The sequence below is a fragment of the Pollachius pollachius genome (genome assembly GCF_949987615.1).
Source record: "Pollachius pollachius genome assembly, chromosome: 18".
Lineage (NCBI taxonomy): Eukaryota > Metazoa > Chordata > Actinopteri > Gadiformes > Gadidae > Pollachius > Pollachius pollachius.
In genome coordinates, this window is record NC_136951.1 from 3,142,753 (window position 1) to 3,161,495 (window position 18,743).

Sequence of the window (18,743 nt, forward strand, 5' to 3'; positions counted from 1 at the left end):
ACTGTCTGTGTTGTATTCAGTGTTGCCAGATTGGGCCAGATTTTCCACCCAATCTGACAACACTGGTTGTATTAGTATTTCTGTCATGAACAGTTTTTATTTTATTGGGCCCTTGAATGACAACAGTCTAGGGAAATGACACTGGCAGTGAGCTGCATCGGAAGATATAACTGCATTCTACGGGGCTAAAGCTCTGCATGTATCCATAACAATATCTCAGTAATCCATTCCACCATTGCGTCCTCAGTCCATGTCAGTGTCCCCCCCTTTAAACCTCCACGGTCCCCCTGCAGAGGGCGAGGGGTCCCCTCAGCGGCCCGGGCCCCTGGACCTGTCGGAGCTGCTGGCGGAGGTCCGCCGCCTGCGGCTGCAGCTGGAGACAAGCATCCAGACCAACACGGCGCTGCGGCAGAGGCTGGAGGAGCAGCTGCTGAGAGGCCGCCACGCCGACACCATCAACATCAACTACCTGCTGCCCGCCTCAGGTCACTGCACTACATTCAACTACCTGCTGCCCGCCTCAGGTCACTGCACTACATTCAACTACCTGCTGCCCGCCTCAGGTCACTTCACTACATTCAACTACCTGCTGCCCGCCTCAGGTCACTGCACTACATTCAACTACCTGCTGCCCGCCTCAGGTCACTGCACTACATTCAACTACCTGCTGCCCGCCTCAGGTCACTGCACTACATTCAACTACCTGCTGCCCGCCTCAGGTCACTGCACTACATTCAACTACCTGCTGCCCGCCTCAGGTCACTGCACTACATTCAACTACCTGCTGCCCGCCTCAGGTCACTGCACTACATTCAACTACCTGCTGCCCGCCTCAGGTCACTGCACTACATTCAACTACCTGCTGCCCGCCTCAGGTCACTGCACTACATTCAACTACCTGCTGCCCGCCTCAGGTCACTGCACTACATTCAACTACCTGCTGCCCCCCTCAGGTCACTGCACTACATTCAACTACCTGCTGCCCACCTCAGGTCACTGCACTACATTCAACTACCAGCTGCCCGCCTCAGGTCACTGCACTACATTCAACTACCTGCTGCCCACCTCAGGTCACTGCACTACATTCAACTACCTGCTGCCCGCCTCAGGTCGCTGCACTACATTCAACTACCTGCTGCCCGCCTCAGGTCACTGCACTACATTCAGGGCATTCTGCCCACGCCTTCATCCAAAGAGACTTACCATTCAATCACACATTCACACACCGATGGCGGAGTCAACCGCGCAGGACCACAGCCAGCTCGTCAGGAGCAGTCAAGGTGAGGTGTCTTGCTCAGGGACACCTCGACACTCAGGGGTTCGAACCAGCAACCATCCGGTGACCAGTCAAACCGCTCTACCTCCTGAGCTGTGCTGGTGGTCTCCTAGTGGTCAGGGGGCGGGACATCAAGCCCACCTTAGACCAGAGGCCCTCAGCTCAGCGAGCAGATCAGTGAGGGTGTCTGTGTTGAGGGTGATGTGTTGAGGGTGATGTGTTGAGGGTGACTGTGTTGAGGGTGACTGTGTTGAGGGTGACTGTGTTGAGGGTGATGTGTTGAGGGTGATGTGTTGAGGGTGTCTGTGTTGAGGGTGACTGTGTTGAGGGTGATGTGTTGAGGGTGACTGTGTTGAGGGTGACTGTGTTGAGGGTGACTGTGTTGAGGGTGACTGTGTTGAGGGTGACTGTGTTGAGGGTGTCTGTGTTGAGGGTGATGTGTTGAGGGTGATGTGTTGAGTCCTGCTGACGCTCCGGTGTGTACTTCCTGCTCTAGATGAGGGAGGGCGCTCCCCTGGACAGGAGAACCGGGACCCTGCTCACCGCGCCTCTCACAGCCCTGTTCTCCGAGGTGAGGAACCGCACATTCAATATTAGTATAGTATGTATGTTTCAGTACAGCCTGTTTACTAATTCCCAAATCTGTGGTGTTCCGTAAGTTTCACATTCAGCCCACACTGAATGAGTCAATAAAACTAGTTTTTGCTTATAAGGGACATTTGGTATGAATGATAATGTGTCATTTAATTTAAATTGGAGTGGATTTCAAATAGAATCAACAAATGGAGATTATATGTGAGTGAACTCACCGATATCAAGTCAGTCCATGAACCTCCGATGCTGACGGTGTTTGGTCTCTTTATTGGTAACTCGTTCACGACCAAGCGGAAGACAGGTTGAACTGCAGCAGCTCTCTTGGGGCGTTTCCAGCAGTGGGTGCGTTTCGGCCCAGCACGCCTTGGCCCAGTAGTGAAGGTGCGGTTTGGCCCAGCTCAGTTACGGCTCGCGTTTCCACCGCCGACAGTACCCTTATGGTAGGGCAGGGTTTAAGCTGAATGGCTACGTAAGCATCGTGACCTCATAGCAGCCCGACACAGTGTAGCCTGCTACTAAATCCAAGGAAAAAGAAGAACGCGACACACTAAACAAAGAGCAACAATGTAGGAAGTCCAAGAAGGACGGCAAACAGAAGTGACTATTCTGTTGACCAATCAACGGACGGCGTGTGTAGCTCGAACTTGTTGGCACCCTTTTTAGACGTCTTGGTACCCCAACGGAGGAGTACTGCGACATGAGTCCGTCTCATCCCGGCTCAGTCCGGACCACGCCCACTTTTGCCGTTGGAAAGGCGCCATCTGCCTCATGAGCCTCTGAGTATGGGGCCATGTATGGTCGTCACAGTTTTGAGCGTCCAGGGGGTCACGAGCTGACGGGGGGCTGCCTGTGTGCAGAGACGACGAGGAGGCGGGAGGAGAACAGCTCCCAGCAGCTGAGCAGCTGCAGCAGCTCAGAGAGCGGGGCCCCGGGGCCCCCGTCCCGCCTGGTGCCGGGCCACCGGCTCTGGGCCAGCCGCCACGGGCCCCACGTCCTGGGGCTGATCCAGGACCACCACGCCCTACGCAAGCAAATCTCTGAGGGCCGGCGCCTCACACAGCACATGGACGCCCAGCTGCAGGAGGGGCCCCCCGACCTCAGGGTAGGAGCTCCAGGGGGGGGTGGGCTGGTTGATCTGTCAGGGTCTATTGTTGCTTTACATTATTTACCATTTGATTTCCAATCTGACGTTGCTGCTTTGACCGAGCCGATCCACACCTTGACAAAGTCCCTTCTGTGTATACAAATGAACCTAAACACTAAACGTGTATAGAGCTGATTATAATGCAGCATGGTGCATGTTTTGGGGTATGAATGCCGGAGCTTTTAAAGTGTGTTTGAGAGCTAAAGGATGTGCGTCTGTGCAGAGTCTGTCCAGCAGTGTGGGCACCATGCAGCAGGTCCTAGAGGAGGCCAGCAGGTTGCTGCACCTGGTCTGGAGGGTCTCTCTGCCCTCTGGGGGCCACACAGCCGGGGACCACGGCTCCAACCAGCAGGTTAGTGTCATCTGACAGCACTCGCGCTTCACTTTAGGAAGTGACTTCCGTTTAATGCTGCCACGCCCTACCTCTTTGGACAACTGCATTGATGCGCACACAGCCCTCAGCCGCCACCGCAGGTGTCTGGGAGATTATTCTACAAATGCATCCATTCTAAAACAAACCACTAATGTGCGGGAGATGAGCCTGAGTGTAACAGGAGCCTCCCTTCCCGGCGGTGCAGGAGGAGCTGCTGCGGAGCGAGGTGTCCCGGCTGAGGAGCAGGCTGAGCCAGCAGGAGCGTCTGCTGAGCGGGGCGGTGAAGCGTCTGCGCACCACCAACCAGCTGAAGGAGGGCATGGAGAAGGTCATCATCGACCAGTGTAGGTCCAGGAACCACCGCATCTCAAATACACTCATTAACTCAGCCCTTTATTGTGTGTTAACGTCTATTATGCAAGCAGAATAGGCTTGATATTTGAAGTCTAGTGGGGTTTTTTTTGTACTTTGTACTTGCTGGGTATCACAGTTGGGTAAGGAATTTCTGAAATGGAACCTGGTGTCTTTCCCCTTAACCCTTTCTAAGGGGCCTTTCCCACATGACCTCATGTGAATCAGGTGGTCAGGAGTTGCCCTTTTACACACACGTTCACACATCCTGGTGATACTGAGGATCTGCTCAGCAAGGGCTGGCGCCTGGGTGGCGAGGGTAGGAGGCAGGACGCAACAAGTAGGGTTACAACCCATCATAGATGGTGTGTGAGGTTGTATATGCGGTCATATCAATACTTCATCTATTTAGACCTATCCCTAATATCAACAGTAGAGTTGCAAGCAAAATACAGAGTATTCAGTATAATTAATAATCTTATTAATTATAATAAGAGAAAAACAAGGCAGCTCCCCTCCGTGCTGTCGGTTTTGAGCCAGTTGCATGATGGGAACGTGGGCAACGCGCCCACTGGCTCATTGGGAATCATCTGGCTCTCCGGACTTCACCCTAGGGGCCGGGTAAACTCTTGTGCTTAAGGCCTGTCACTAATACCATCCTGTTGCTTTCAGTGTCAGTAACACACGGAGTATTGAAGAAGGCCAGAGGGAATCTGGAGGTGAGCCAAGTTTAAAGCCCTTAAATATTACAAGTTGAGTCATGTTTAATTAACCATTCTCATTGAGTGAATTACTGTTTCTCCCCTCTTTCATTCATTTGCCAACACATTCCTTAAGACAAATTACTGTGCCCTCTTTGGCCTGAAGGGCCTCTCTGGAGGCCCAGAGGAGGTGAGTGAGGAGCAGGGTGGTCTGATAAGAACCTGCATGCAAATCTTTCCCCTGGATTGTATTGGCCCTTCCAGAATGGCAGCAGAGATGTGATGATATGCGTTTTTAATGCATGACGAGTAGTTTGGATTGGCAAAGAATGTGTTGAGTTTGAAGCTTTAGCCCCTGAGGCTGCATGCTGGGCAGCCTTTGCTTCTTATAGTAAACCTCCTTTCCTTGATCCCACAGGAGGTTCCCATCAACAGCCAGTAGAGGGGCTTCCTCTCTGCCAGTTCCTCCTACTGGCTGCACCGCCTTGTTTTGGATATGGATCCTGTCCTGCTGTTAACTACCTGTAACTTGCTCCACTTTTCTGTGATTGCACATGTTTTTTAAATGTAAAGGCTTCTGTAAATATTTATCAAAGCTATTTTTTATGAATGATTTTACAATGGGAAGATTTGTATTCTTGACAGGCTGGTATATTAGTATTGTGTGCATTTGATGAATGAAACAAATGTGTTAGTAAACATGTTTCCCTAAAGCTTCTGATCCTTCATTCAAACATAAGACAGAATTGATGTTTTACAAAAGTCCCTTTATTTTCAAATCTTGACTGTTGCTTTGAAACCGATACAAAGGATTTTTTTCAGACTTGAAACTGATGTAAATTTGAAAAACACCCCTCCTCGCAATACATGAAAGTCTGCTACTATAGGGCAACAATAAGTAAGCTGGATCTTAAACGCATCAGATTTCAAAATAACATTCAAGGAAATGTTAGCAAAAGTTGGCAATTTGACCTATAAAACTAGGCCAAGAGGGAACAACATGACAGGGTCCCTGGTGGACTTCAATAAGCCCAAACACTGCACAGCCATGAGACTAACCTATACAACAAGCATGTCTTCAATTCACCAGTCTACTATATTATACACACACTAGGCTTTGGTCATGGTGACGTCAAATTCAACTCAGGAACTTATCGTAACAGACACTTTGGCAAAATTAGACTAAGCATGAAAACCAAAAAAGATGCTTTTCCATTTTTGTTTGACAAAAATCGAATGGTGTATTTTTATATATATTGGCACTTCTAGATGTTAAAACACCAAACCGCCGGTAGTATGGAGAAGGGAGGAGGGGTCTACCGCTGTACCAGTCTAACAAAGGCCTGGACCAGCTGGATGATGGGCTCCTGGCCCTCATGGCTGCCCTTGGGGCCCGGGGTCTTGGACTGGCTTGAGGCCAGCATCCCGCTGGCTGGCGACGAGGGCGACCCACGGCGGAAGTGTCGGTACAAACCAGACAGGAGCGTGCTCTGAAACACGGGGAGGGAGTTAGACGTCTGAAACAGGACTGTTCACAGGAATCACTATGGTTAGGTGTCGTGTTACGCCCTGCTCTGTTACAGCGGTGGGAACAGAAGAAAGTGATTTGTGCGAGTTAAAGAATAGTACTTCTGACTGGTGTTTACTGTACAGACACTTCTCCTGCCAGGAGGTATAGCTCGTATTCCCACAAGGAGAGTTAATATCTGTTACAGTGTTGAACAGTTTTTAGACTCTTCCAAAATACAAGTTCACATGGAATCGGAATCTTGCTGGCTGTGCACCATCAGAGTTCCCTTCTCCATTGCGAACAAAAGCTTGCAGCAGTCCAACAGTAACTCCTAAAGCACTGCCCATAGGCAGTGCAAAGGACAGCATACATGTCTTGGACCTTGCCAGTTAATTGGCATTGCAGAAGCATAGGCCAGACCTCTTTTGGCAAGGCCCAAGTAGCAGCATTACACTCAAAAATGACAATTGTTATGGAGAGACCAAAGCAACATTCTTTGTTTATCTAAAGCTTTGTCAAACGGAGTAAGTAGCTTTGCCAGAGGATTCCAAAGCCAACAAAGGCGTCCTTCTCTAGTTCCAGTTTGAATGTGTACTGCATGTTCTTTCGCTTGCTCTAGTTGACCGAGTTCTACATGTGTTCACTATAACGGCTAAACTTCAGTAGATCCAGTAGTGTATGAGGCATGTGCAGGCCTCACCAGTTCAGAGCTCAGCTCCTGTTTGAGCCTCTGCTTGTCCCTGGGGAGGATGGAGGGGTCCTTCAGACACCGCGTGGCTTGGGAGGTCAACACGTAGAAGCCGTTCTCCATGGTGAACATCAGCAGGGACCTTCATGATAACCAAACGGTCAGCCCCATGATAGTTTCAGTTAAATGTGAAACAAGGCAAAGTGAAGTGACTACTGGAGTGGTAAGGACAGTGTTGCCTAGTGTTGGTAGTAGGATAGGACGGTTAGAGCTGGCTGGACTTACTTTAATGCCTGGATCTCATCTGGGGAGGCCAGGGAGGCGATGTTCAGGGAGGCTGGCTCCTTCTTCTTCTCGATCTGCACAGGAGGACAAGCTCATGTTGCTCATGGTGTCAATGAATCTAATTGACATGAATCAATTAGCCAGGGGGTTCACCCTACCTCTCCCAGCATGCTGAGGGCCACGTTGATGGTGCCCAGCAGGGTCCCGAAGGAGGGGGGCACGTCAGGGTCAAAGGCGGGCGCGGTGAAGCTGAGGACGAACAGCGTGCGGTACTCGGCCAGGTCCATACACTGAGGAGAGGACCCACACTCAGTACACTTTGGGTCCTCAACATTAACAAGCAGCGCACGACGCTCAAATATCGTTCCTTTTTTCAATCTGTGTCAAAATGTATTTAAAGACAGGGGTCTCCATGCATCGTCAGGGTCGTGCATTGCTTTTAATTGATTGTGCACTATAGGGTCACATAATGAGGAAAGACTTCCTTTATCAGGCTGCTTGATTAAGTCACTTAAGACTTAATTATAAGATGTTGACAAGAAACATTTAGGGCTTTACTAAAGCCAACGGGACAGACAAGACACCAGCACTGGTGGTGCAGTATGTGGCAGCAGTAAGGAGTGTGTCTAACCTGGTGGTGCAGTATGTGGCAGCAGTAAGGAGTGTGTCTAACCTGGTGGTGCAGTATCTGGCAGCAGTGAGTCTTGTGTCTAACCTGGTGGGGCAGTATGTGGCAGCAGGGGGGCGTGTGTCTATCCTGGTGGTGCAGTATGTGGCAGCAGTGTGGCCTGTGTCTAACCCGGAGGTGCAGTATGTGGCAGCAGTGTGGGCCTGTGTCTAACCCGGTGGTGCAGCATGTGGCAGCAGTGTGGGCCTGTGTCTAACCCGGTGGTGCAGCATGTGGCAGCAGTGTGGCCTGTGTCTAACCCGGTGGTGCAGTATGTGGCAGCAGTGTGGCCTGTGTCTAACCCGGTGGTGCAGTATGTGGCAGCAGTGTGGCCTGTGTCTAACCCGGTGGTGCAGTATGTGGCAGCAGTGTGGCCTGTGTCTAACCCGGTGGTGCAGTATGTGGCAGCAGTGTGGGCCTGTGTCTAACCCGGTGGTGCAGTATGTGGCAGGTCTCACCTGGTCCACCAGTATCTGGCAGCAGTCGGGGGTGAAGTGCTGCAGCGCGGCCAGGGCCTTGCTGAGGATCTTGAGCAGGCTGCACTGCACCGTGAGCAGGCCCTTCTGCTCCGCCTCCTCCCGCTGCCCCCCGTCGTCCGCCGCCGCCGCCTCCTTGGCCGGGGGGTGGGTCAGCAGGGCCACACGCTGCGGCCGGGCCAGGGGACCGGGGGGCAGCGCCTCGCCGTTCTTAGCCTGAGGAGGTGGGGGGGCGACGGGGTTACCCAGTGAAGCCTGTCGTCTGATGACGGACCGGCCGGTGGGGAACAGGGATCCCAGGGTGCCTCCCAGTACCAGACATGGCCCGCGACGGGGGAGTGCGGTATGAAGGGGATGGAGAGTGCACCGGTCGGAATTTGTGCTAAGGTATGGAGTGTTACGCGTTACGAAGTAAGAACCGCGTCAGTAATGTACATTTCTCGGGTAAAAATAAGCAACGTGTTACTACTGAAAGTTTGGTAACGAAGCGTAGTTCCTTTTTCAGTTCGGCGCAATGTTACTTCTCCCAGGGACAGGTTTGACAGCAACACGGCCTTCTCAGGCAGTCTGCTGTTGCACAAACACGCACAATAGTCCCTTCACGAGCTCTCATTCCACACGGTACGTGACAGAGGCTGGTAGCGTGCAGAGCAATCATGGCAAGCGAGAAGCAGCCGACGCTAACTTCTGAGGGATGGAGGTATTCCCATGAGCCCAAACTCGTTAAGACTAAGGGGAGGAATGTGAGTGTAAGGCGTACACTGTGCTCTGGCCAGAAACTTCCATCATGGAGATATGGTTGAATCCATACTATTAAACATTTGGGTTTTTCAGAGATGAAAGTAACTTGAGAAAGGATTTTTCCTCATCAGCAGTTTTGCTCAACACATGTTCTTAAAATACTTCTGAACTATTTGGAATATGTCCTAGTAATACAAAAGTACAGTAAAAGCTGCCAAACAGTATTTTACCCCCTCAGAAGTATTTATATAGAAATTAGAAAATAAAATAACAGTGATATAATACCGTTACCGTCTATGCCTCAAATCATACCGTAATATAAATTTTAGTCCATACCGTACAGCCCTATCCCGCGATACCGATAATTTCGCCATACATCGATACTGCAATAATCTATATATTCTTTGACGATCCTACAACGATCCATCACGATATACATCGACCTTTTCACAGTCATTTTGAATTAATCGTTAAAGTGCTCTATTTCTGTCTTTATTCGTGGTCCAAACAGATTCTTCATTAACTTTTTGACTGGTTATCTTCCGGTGCAATATTTGGGCCGATGTTTCCTGTCTAACTCTTCAGGAATAAAGCATAAAAATGTTTAAGAATTTAGATTCTCGTAGCTACCTGGAGGTAGTGGTGGAGCATCTTCTTGCTGTGGAGGAGATAGGTGCACGTCTGGCACAGGTAGCACAGGTTGACCTGTAGGAGGAGGGGAGAGCCAAACGGAGAGCATCAGCAGCTCCTCAGGTCAGGGGTCAGAGGTCAGGGAGTATGATTGAAGACTAAAAAGAGGAATACTGTAGTGAACAATAAATAGACATGTTAATTATCCCACTGGGAGATTTACATAATTTAAGATTTAGTGAGGTCACAAGTTTGGTCGCCCCAGGCGGGCCATGGCTGGTTGAGGGTCTCCTACCTGGACGTCCCGGAGCAGCTTGGGCAGGTGGAACTGCCACTCTTTGCAGAAGCTAGAGAGCTGCAGCAGGAAGCCCACGGTGTGGTCCGTCTCGTCCAGACACACCAGACTCTGCACCGTGCGCACCGCGTTCAGACACTGGGGGACACACACACGTTAGGGCGGCTCAAAGTAAACATCTACTGTGCGGACAGCGGTCAGACACTGGGGGCCGACACACACATTGGAACAGGTACAACATAAACATCTACAGTGGGATTTGGTCACATATTGTCCTTTAATTAATTTGTATTTCCTTCAATAATTGTTTAATCCAAGATTCGACTGAATGGCTCCCTCTGATAGCTGGCCGAGACCTCTATGGACACATAAGTCCTCTTTAAAAAGTCCTCTTCACTTGGGCCAGACTATCGGCATCATACAATAATTTAACGCTCTTGCGTGCCGTGTTGTGGCTTTTGCGTTTGTTGTGACTTATGCGTTTGTGTTTTCTGTCAATGCAGTTGTGTTTCTTGGAATTTGCAAATCATGTTTGATAGGCAGGTAGTTTGATCGTCAGGGCCACCGTATCGATGCAAGGTCACCTGATGGATGATGTGCCAGAGTGACAGTCAGTCATTCCCATTGAGCCAACATTCTCAATCAGAGCGATTCACAACCAAACCCAAAGCTTTCTTTATTTTGATCTCACAAGCTCAACACCACTGGCCAGACTCCAGACAAAACCCGTCCAAAACTTGTTCTATAGGGTCAGAGCGTGAAGTAGCACCTGTAGGATGCGCTCCTGGTGAACCCCCACAAAGTCCAGGGCCTCGTTGATGAAGTTGTAGCGCAGCGTCTTCAGCAGGCTCTCCATCAGCGACATGCAGAGGCGGTACACTCCCGGCCAGCAGGGGGAGTCCTGCGCCTTGCGGGAGAAACTCTACAAAGAGGACAGGGGATGTCTGGGGCTGAGAGGATGGAAAACAACGACACAGAGCTACGTAGCATAGCATAGGGCGACATCCACGTTAACGCCAGGTTAGATAGGTGCAGTGGCCTCCAGGGAATGAACATATACGTTATATTCATAGGCATGATTCAAGTCGTGTATATTCGATTAGCAAGAGGAGGGAGTGGTTGCTGTTTTTATTTTTATTTTGTGTTGCAAGATGTTTGACAGACAAAAGCAGTTATTAGTTAGCAAAAGTAAAAATCAAACAAGCGTGAGTTCTCGTCTTCAAAGAGTATATGACTATATACAGAGAGATATATATAGAAAGAGATCTTTCTATAGTCCATGGCCGATAGTAGTGCTGTACAACACAGTGAGCCAGGGGGGGTCGGTGGTGTGTGAGCCTTACCTGGGAGCCCCCGTTTGAGGACACTTCATAGACGCTGAGCAGAGGGAGACAGATGCTCTGGATGAGTCCGGCGCCCGCCACCGCCGCCGCCCCCTGGACACACACACACACACACACACACACACGGTCATGTTCTGCTCCCACACATCACTCTTCAGAGGGGTCATATCATTATCTTTAATAATTGCATTTTGGGGTACTACTATAATAGGGTTACATGCTGATAATACCCCTTATTATTCTCACACTGTTCATTTCTGCAAAACCAATTTCAGCGCCTTTCAAAAATGTTCTGTTTTGTATGTCGCTTTAAGGCCCGCCTCCTGAGCAGCCCAGACTGCTGTGATTGGTCAGCACGCCCACTTTGTTGCGGTTGCCTCAGCACACCCACACTGTTGATTTGCGCGTGCGTCGGCAAATTCACAGCCCTGAAGATTGTGAACATTGCGAGGTGCGCCTTCCGCACAGTCTGGCGTCACACTGTTACGGAAGTAAAGCGCGAAACAAGCCGTTTGGAACGCTTATCGAGGGGCGTTCTCGGTAAAGCAAAGGGAAAAGACGAAAAAGCATGATATCACCCCTTTAAAAAGGAGTGGGGTGTCGGCATGGAGGAGAGGGGGGCTTGCCTGCGGTGTGCGGGCCAGCGTGAGCAGCAGGTGCAGGGAGGCCTCACTGAAGAACAAGTTCTGCCTCAGGCGCAGGCTGAGCTCCAGGGCGCTGAGGACCGAGGGGAGGACAGGCACCTGCCTCATCACCGAAACCCAGTGCTCCCCGTCCTCGTCCACGCGACACAGCTCCTTGGCCAGGTGGAGAGCCAGGACACACACCTGGAAACGCAGCAGCGGGAAGGTTCAGTTTGGCCGTGAGCATTGGCAGCATGATTCACGTCTCCTCTAAGGACATTAATAAGAATCAGATCATACTAATGAAACCAGAGACTCAATCAACACCCGGATGGTTCTAAATGAGTCGTCTCTATGAGAGGCAAGAGAAATCAAACGCTGAACAACCATGACATTTACCACCACTCACTGGTCAACCAGCGCCTGCATACAGTGATGCTCACTTCTATTATGTTTGTATTTAGCTTTAACATCATCGACATCAAGAAACTTTCCAGTGTAATGTTGCACCACTCATCTTAAGCCCATCCTATTTGTACAATAATGTAACTAGAACATCTGTATAATATGAAGAGGGACCCCCACCCCGTCTCTCTGGTCCTTCTGCAGGCCGCGGGGCGAGTCCGTCTCCATGCTCTCCCGGTCCTCCGGGGCGTCTCCCTGGGGCGCCAGGTGGTGGGTGCTGTCCATCAGGGCCAGGGCCTCGTCCTTCACCGTGTCACACACACAAAGCAGCAGCTGGGGCAGCTGGGGGATCTCTCTGCCTGTGGACGGGGGAGACACATCTATTTATACTAAAGAAATATTATTAGCCATCTCGAGCTACGTTTATATCTACAGTTTTGTCAGTGGTTATTCGATCGGCTTGTCTGCAATTTGCAACCTGCTCCATCTCCTGATCCTCTGCCTCCCACCGTGTTATCTGACCAACATCAAAACACCTCCTTATTCCACAGTGGAAGATCCAGTAACGTGGCAGCATGTGGCTCAGGAGGTAGGCTGCTAACCAGAAGGTTGCTAACAGGAACCCCGGCTCGTGCTAGCCGAGCGTCTAGGTGTCCCTGAGCGAGACGCGTCACTCTGACTGCTCCCGACGATCTGACGCCTTGCATGGTTGTCACCGCCGTCTGTGTATGAATGTGTGCATGATTGGGTGAATGGTAGGCCATATTTCAAAGCGCTGGCAGGCCGCTCACCGTTGAGTCCCTGGATCTGCAGCACAGATATGAGTGCAGAGAAGACCTTGGCCTTTGTCCTCTCCATCAGCTGCTGGTCGGCCTGCAGAACGCTCTCCAGCACCAGGGCCAGGGGGGTCAGGATGTCCGGGGCTGTTGACACCACACTACAGGGACAGCAGCAACATTTAAATTGGATCATAAAGGGACTAATCAGCCACACAACATTGTCCACATCCACCAACCGACACACACATGTAAAGTCAATTGAGAGGATAATGCATGGTGGTCCAACACTAAAGGGCCTTCCTACCCCTAGCAGCCTACACAGGGGACAGTGCCAAGGGGTGGGGCTGGGAGGTTACTATAGGGTTGATGTTTGGCCGGTTGTATTTATGTTTCTTTCTGCTCACCTTCTCCACTGCTTGAGGAGGATGAGGAGCAGCGTGGCCATCATGGAGCCCAGGCGCAGACAGGGCAGAGACCGGGGCACCAGCAGCTAGAGGAGGAGGGGCAGCCGTTAGGACCAGAGGAGGTAAACCAATGAATAAAGAGGACCCCCGTTGGCTCCGCCCACTCACAGCAGCTTTGGTTCCGTCCAGGACGTCCATGAAGAGCTTCAGCTTCACCGACTCCTCCGTCAGCTGCATCACGTCAGACTGAGGATCACACACGCATGCTTTAACCATTTAGAAATCTGACTCTGACACACACACACACACACACACTTCCCTGGACCTACGTGCGAGGTGGACAGGATGAGCAGCATGCGCCAGGCGGAGATGAGCATTTGGGTCTCGGGGAACGACCGCACGCCCTCCTCCTCCGTCTCCGAGATGTGCGCCACCAGGGCCTTGACGTACTGGGACCAGTACTCATAGCGCCGCCCGCTGGAGAACCTCTGCAGCGCGTCCTTCAGAGACGGCTCCAAGGAGCCGCTGGACATCGAAGCCACTTGGTATTAATCCAGATCCTACTGCCATCTGCACACTAGCTTTTTTTACTTACTACTGAATATTTAAAAAGGTACTATAATGTTCACACATATATTATAATGCAGCCTGTATTAGAATATATAACAATCATGCATCAGCAGCCAAGAGATGAACACAAATATATGAACTTACCTGACAACGTAATAGATTTCAAGGCCGATGATCTTCATGACGAACGCACACGTCTCCAGAACACAGTACTGTAGGGGAAGAGGAGCTCATTGTACTGACAAACCTTCTGAATCATTACTCAGTGTACATCTGACCAGCCACAGCCTTACCTCGGTCATTTCTGAGGGAGAGGGGAGGGTCCCAAAAAGAGGAGTCGTCAAGTTTTCCCAAAACTTATCTCTGTGAAAAAAGTATAATGTACTTTACTTATCCCAGAGTGGACATTAGTCTGTCTGAACAACAAGGGCAGGACCAAACAATCAATAAAACTAAAATCAACAAACCAATAATATGTTAATGTCAAAAAAATGAAAAAATCCCCAAAATTCTAAAGTGGTATTCATGAATCTATAAGATGATGTCATGGTGGACAGAGGAAGTCATACTTTGTTCGTAGGACGGAGATGGCGCTGTCGCGCCGGTCCTGCCAGAGAGCCAGCAGGAAGGCCAGGGCAGCGCGCTGCAGCAGGGGCAGGCACCAGTACTTCCCCTGCTGCTTGGAGTCGATGAGGTCCAGAACCACCTGCAGGCAGCTCCACTCCCCAAGCAGGAACTCCTGAGGACCACAGGGAGGAAGACTCTCAGACTAGAACACCTGGAGCCCAGAGCAACATGAGGAAGACTCTCAGACTAGAACACCTGGAGCCCAGAGCAACATGAGGAAGACTCTCAGACTAGAACACCTGGAGCCCAGAGCAACATGAGGAAGACTCTCAGGCTAGAACACCTGGAGCCCAGAGCAACATGAGGAAGACTCTCAGGCTAGAACACCTGGAGCCCAGAGCAACATGAGGAAGACTCTCAGACTAGAACACCTGGAGCCCAGAGCAACATGAGGAAGACTCTCAGGCTAGAACACCTGGAGCCCAGAGCAACATGAGGAAGACTCTCAGGCTAGAACACCTGGAGCCCAGAGCAACATGAGGAAGACTCTCAGACTAGAACACCTGGAGCCCAGAGCAACATGAGGAAGACTCTCAGGCTAGAACACCTGGAGCCCAGAGCAACATGAGGAAGACTCTCAGGCTAGAACACCTGGAGCCCAGAGCAACATGAGGAAGACTCTCAGACTAGAACACCTGGAGCCCAGAGCAACATGAGGAAGACTCTCAGGCTAGAACACCTGGAGCCCAGAGCAACATGAGGAAGACTCTCAGACTAGAACACCTGGAGCCCAGAGCAACATGAGGAAGACTCTCAGGCTAGAACACCTGGAGCCCAGAGCAACATGAGGAAGACTCTCAGACTAGAACACCTGGAGCCCAGAGCAACATGAGGAAGACTCTCAGACTAGAACACCTGGAGCCCACAGCAACATGAGGAAGACTCTCAGACTAGAACACCTGGAGCCCAGAGCAACATGAGGAAGACTCTCAGACTAGAACACCTGGAGCCCAGAGCAACATGAGGAAGACTCTCAGGCTAGAACACCTGGAGCCCACAGCAACATGAGGAAGACTCTCAGACTAGAACACCTGGAGCCCAGAGCAACATGAGGAAGACTCTCAGGCTAGAACACCTGGAGCCCAGAGCAACATGAGGAAGACTCTCAGGCTAGAACACCTGACGCCCAGAGCAACATGAAGACTCTCAGACTAGAACACCTGGAGCCCAGAGCAACATGAGGAAGACTCTCAGACTAGAACACCTGGAGCCCAGAGCAACATGAGGAAGACTCTCAGACTAGAACACCTGGAGCCCAGAGCAACATGAGGAAGACTCTCAGGCTAGAACACCTGGAGCCCAGAGCAACATGAGGAAGACTCTCAGGCTAGAACACCTGGAGCCCAGAGCAACATGAGGAAGACTCTCAGGCTAGAACACCTGGAGCCCAGAGCAACATGAGGAAGACTCTCAGGCTAGAACACCTGGAGCCCAGAGCAACATGAGGAAGACTCTCAGACTAGAACACCTGGAGCCCAGAGCAACATGAGGAAGACTCTCAGACTAGCATGGAGGACACCTTGAGCCTCAGGGAAACTTTGGGGCGGCATTCCCCATTCCTAGGAGTCAAGATCCACCGGTTGATGCTCTCCATATGGGGTCACTTAGAGCTGACACTAACCATGATGATTCATATACAATTGATTCTGCTTTGACAAAATAAAGAATCATTAAGAGATAAAGAGGAGAGATGGAGAATAAGGCCCAACATCCAGAATAGCACCTATTCTGGATGTCTTTTCGACGGTTCGATAAGGCGGTAGTGCTGTGTGAAAAGCCATTGACATTTTCCACAGAGGAAAACCTGACTTTGGTATCCGTTAGTTGAAAGTACTCCCATACTCTTTAAGCTTTTGGTAAAGGGCAGGCAGACTGCTGCAGAACACAGCAATTATGTAGTGATACTGAAGATAAAAACATATCTAGATTCAAAATAGTATATACAAGTACATCAGAAGATTAGTGTCAAAGTATTTGCTGAATGGCAGCAGCCCTAGTGACACGGCCTATCTCATCTTGTGTGTAGCATGTGTTAAAGGGTAACTCCGGATCAGATTCTCCTGAGTTCATCCAGAGTTCCAGTATAAACGTACCTGTGTATGTTTTGGTGGGACGTGCATTAGTTCACCGGGACATTGATATTATGGGCAGATTTTAACTGGTTTTAAACCGTGTTCATTTAACAAGCATATTAACCACTTGTTAGACTTAAAAGATGCATTACAGGCTTTGAAAGCCAACCATTGCTTCAGAAGAACATGTAAACCATGACGACTGCGTCGCCATATTCTCTAGCATAAACTTTACCGTATGGTTTGACAGTTATTCTGTTAGTCTTTTTTTCTTTGCATTCTCACCTTTGACCCCTCACTACCATCCTTCACCTCCAGGTTAAGGAAGAGCTCGATGAGGCCTGGCTGCGTTTCCACGGCAACAGTGAGGAACTCCAGGATCATGACCTTGATCCTCATGTCCTCGGTGCGGCTCTGCAGACGCGTCAGGAAGGCATCGCGGATGGCGGCCGCATCGCTGCCTAGGCAGGCGTACACTGACATGGGCGCCACCTAGGAGGGAGTTGAATGATATTACACAAACACATTAGGGCTGGGTGATCAACCCCATAACAACGGCCTTACAGGAGCAGATCACGTGGGTCAGAAAGCATGGTGCACAAGACCAGCGTGGACTAGACAGTCACTGAGACCGGCTACACCAAACCATTAACATGTAAACTGTTTCATTGATCAGTTATAGGAATAACCAGCCAGCATCTCACTGGAGAGTGGGGGTTTGAGCATATACGAGTAGCCCTGTACTTTGTTCAGACCTGTGTTTGTCCCTGGATTTTTAAGTCCATGGTTTTGTGTCATGGTTTTGTGGGAAAAAGGTCGGACACACATATTTGGACCACTCCCATGTAAATGGTAAAATGAGAATGTGCAGTTTAGCAGACCTTATGTTGAAAAAATGTCACCGTTGAGATAAGGTTTGATGAGGTATAGGCATCTTGTTAAGGATGCCGACAGGTAAACAAGACACCAGCCGCACCTCGGAAAGTTGGAAACCTCATCCTAAATAATTTTATGTGGACGCTTTCATCTAAAGCAGCGTACAGAGTCCATTTATAAATACATGATATTAATGACCAGTTATGGTCTCAATGATTTCTACAGACAGACTGCGGGCATTGGCGCTCAAACAAAGCACCTTGGGAGTCCACCACCCTCACCACTTCCCTGCCCCAATAGGACCGCGTTAAGACTGCTTAAAGAGACGCTCTTACTGTGGCGAGCCTCTTGAGCAGCTGGATGGCGAGGCGCGGCAGGGCGGGGTCGTGCTTGTGGTAGATGTACTTGGCAAGCACGGCGATGAGGTTGTTGCCGTGGCCGCCGTGCTGGGTGAGGGCCTGCTCCAGAGGGGACGCCACGTCGGAGGGGGGCTTCAGGCGGATGACGTTGTTGGTGACGGAGAAGGCCAGCTTCACCGTCTGGATCAGGATCTGCTCCGGGCCCTCCGTGCCGCCGCTGGAGACCAGAAACACAAGCTTTAACTTAAAGAGTGGTTCATTGAAGAGAAAGGTTCCCATCTTATTCACAGCTACTTGGTGGTTTAATTAATAAGCATAGGTTTGTATCATTGAGGGTTTAAAACATGTTTGATTATCTTGCCCAAGGATGCCTTCGGCCTAAAGTAGGCCTATGGGCATTAGGGTTTGGGTTCTTCCTAGGTCCCATTAGTGCCAGTTAAAATGTGTGGAGTGCTGTGTGGAGGAAGTCAGTGTCTTTGGAGCCCACTCTTGGTCCCAGTCTGGTTAGGGCAGAGCTTCACCCACCACTGTCCAAGGATCACCGCGTCCAGCAGCGGGCGCAGCGGAAGGACAACACACGCCCAAAGACTTCATTTAGGTCTTGTTCCATGTTTAATAAAATGGTAATGGCCGCATGGCCATGCAGTTCACCTATTTTCTTAATTTTGTAGAGCGGGATTCACTTCTGAACAGCCTTTGGAATGTGATATCTATAGTGGTGCTTTGTGGCGAACTATTGACCAAAGGATGGCTCTATAGGAGTGCTGCTGCCCCAGCATCGCCTGGGCAGGTGAACACCGCTAGAAACACTCACACACCCTTCGTCTTTACTTTACCGCCGCAGATTGCTGAAGTCTGACCAGTGATTATCTGCTGACAATCCAATATCTTTCTAACTTAAAACAAGGTGTACTTTCAAACTACATCAACTGCTATAGAGATGTTTGATTACTT

At 50.3% G+C, this 18,743-nt stretch overlaps 2 protein-coding genes across 7 annotated transcripts in view; one reads left to right on the top strand and one right to left on the bottom strand.

Annotated features, from left to right (window-relative positions):
- Nucleotides 1–5,140, top strand: part of cdk5rap2 (CDK5 regulatory subunit associated protein 2) — a 46,991-nt gene extending 41,851 nt beyond the window's left edge. For 5 of the 6 annotated variants that reach the window (XM_079755810.1, XM_079755811.1, XM_079755812.1 and 2 more), the window contains 7 exons: nucleotides 294–485; nucleotides 1,773–1,847; nucleotides 2,728–2,972; nucleotides 3,238–3,366; nucleotides 3,593–3,731; nucleotides 4,411–4,457; nucleotides 4,858–5,140. In XM_079755810.1, coding sequence (XP_079611936.1) covers nucleotides 294–485; nucleotides 1,773–1,847; nucleotides 2,728–2,972; nucleotides 3,238–3,366; nucleotides 3,593–3,731; nucleotides 4,411–4,457; nucleotides 4,858–4,881 — 851 coding nt within the window. In that variant the 3' untranslated portion in view covers nucleotides 4,882–5,140. Of the gene's footprint in view, nucleotides 1–293; nucleotides 486–1,772; nucleotides 1,848–2,727; nucleotides 2,973–3,237; nucleotides 3,367–3,592; nucleotides 3,732–4,410; nucleotides 4,630–4,857 lie in introns of all 6 variants that reach the window. The other variant, XR_013812619.1, reaches the window with a different exon arrangement.
- Nucleotides 5,141–5,211: 71 nt separating this feature from the next.
- The window catches only part of nup188 (nucleoporin 188), a gene marked incomplete at its 5' end in the record, with an annotated part of 29,235 nt that continues 15,703 nt past the window's right edge, over nucleotides 5,212–18,743 (bottom strand). Inside the window, 20 exons of the mRNA XM_079755776.1 lie at nucleotides 5,212–5,929; nucleotides 6,650–6,779; nucleotides 6,923–6,996; nucleotides 7,081–7,212; nucleotides 8,048–8,281; nucleotides 9,437–9,511; nucleotides 9,732–9,869; nucleotides 10,501–10,653; nucleotides 11,075–11,167; nucleotides 11,701–11,901; nucleotides 12,283–12,461; nucleotides 12,894–13,039; nucleotides 13,286–13,371; nucleotides 13,454–13,531; nucleotides 13,615–13,810; nucleotides 14,000–14,067; nucleotides 14,149–14,218; nucleotides 14,425–14,594; nucleotides 16,840–17,046; nucleotides 17,766–18,006. Coding sequence (XP_079611902.1) covers nucleotides 5,756–5,929; nucleotides 6,650–6,779; nucleotides 6,923–6,996; nucleotides 7,081–7,212; nucleotides 8,048–8,281; nucleotides 9,437–9,511; nucleotides 9,732–9,869; nucleotides 10,501–10,653; nucleotides 11,075–11,167; nucleotides 11,701–11,901; nucleotides 12,283–12,461; nucleotides 12,894–13,039; nucleotides 13,286–13,371; nucleotides 13,454–13,531; nucleotides 13,615–13,810; nucleotides 14,000–14,067; nucleotides 14,149–14,218; nucleotides 14,425–14,594; nucleotides 16,840–17,046; nucleotides 17,766–18,006 — 2,845 coding nt within the window. The 3' untranslated portion in view covers nucleotides 5,212–5,755. The remainder of the gene's footprint in view (nucleotides 5,930–6,649; nucleotides 6,780–6,922; nucleotides 6,997–7,080; nucleotides 7,213–8,047; nucleotides 8,282–9,436; nucleotides 9,512–9,731; nucleotides 9,870–10,500; nucleotides 10,654–11,074; nucleotides 11,168–11,700; nucleotides 11,902–12,282; nucleotides 12,462–12,893; nucleotides 13,040–13,285; nucleotides 13,372–13,453; nucleotides 13,532–13,614; nucleotides 13,811–13,999; nucleotides 14,068–14,148; nucleotides 14,219–14,424; nucleotides 14,595–16,839; nucleotides 17,047–17,765; nucleotides 18,007–18,743) is intronic.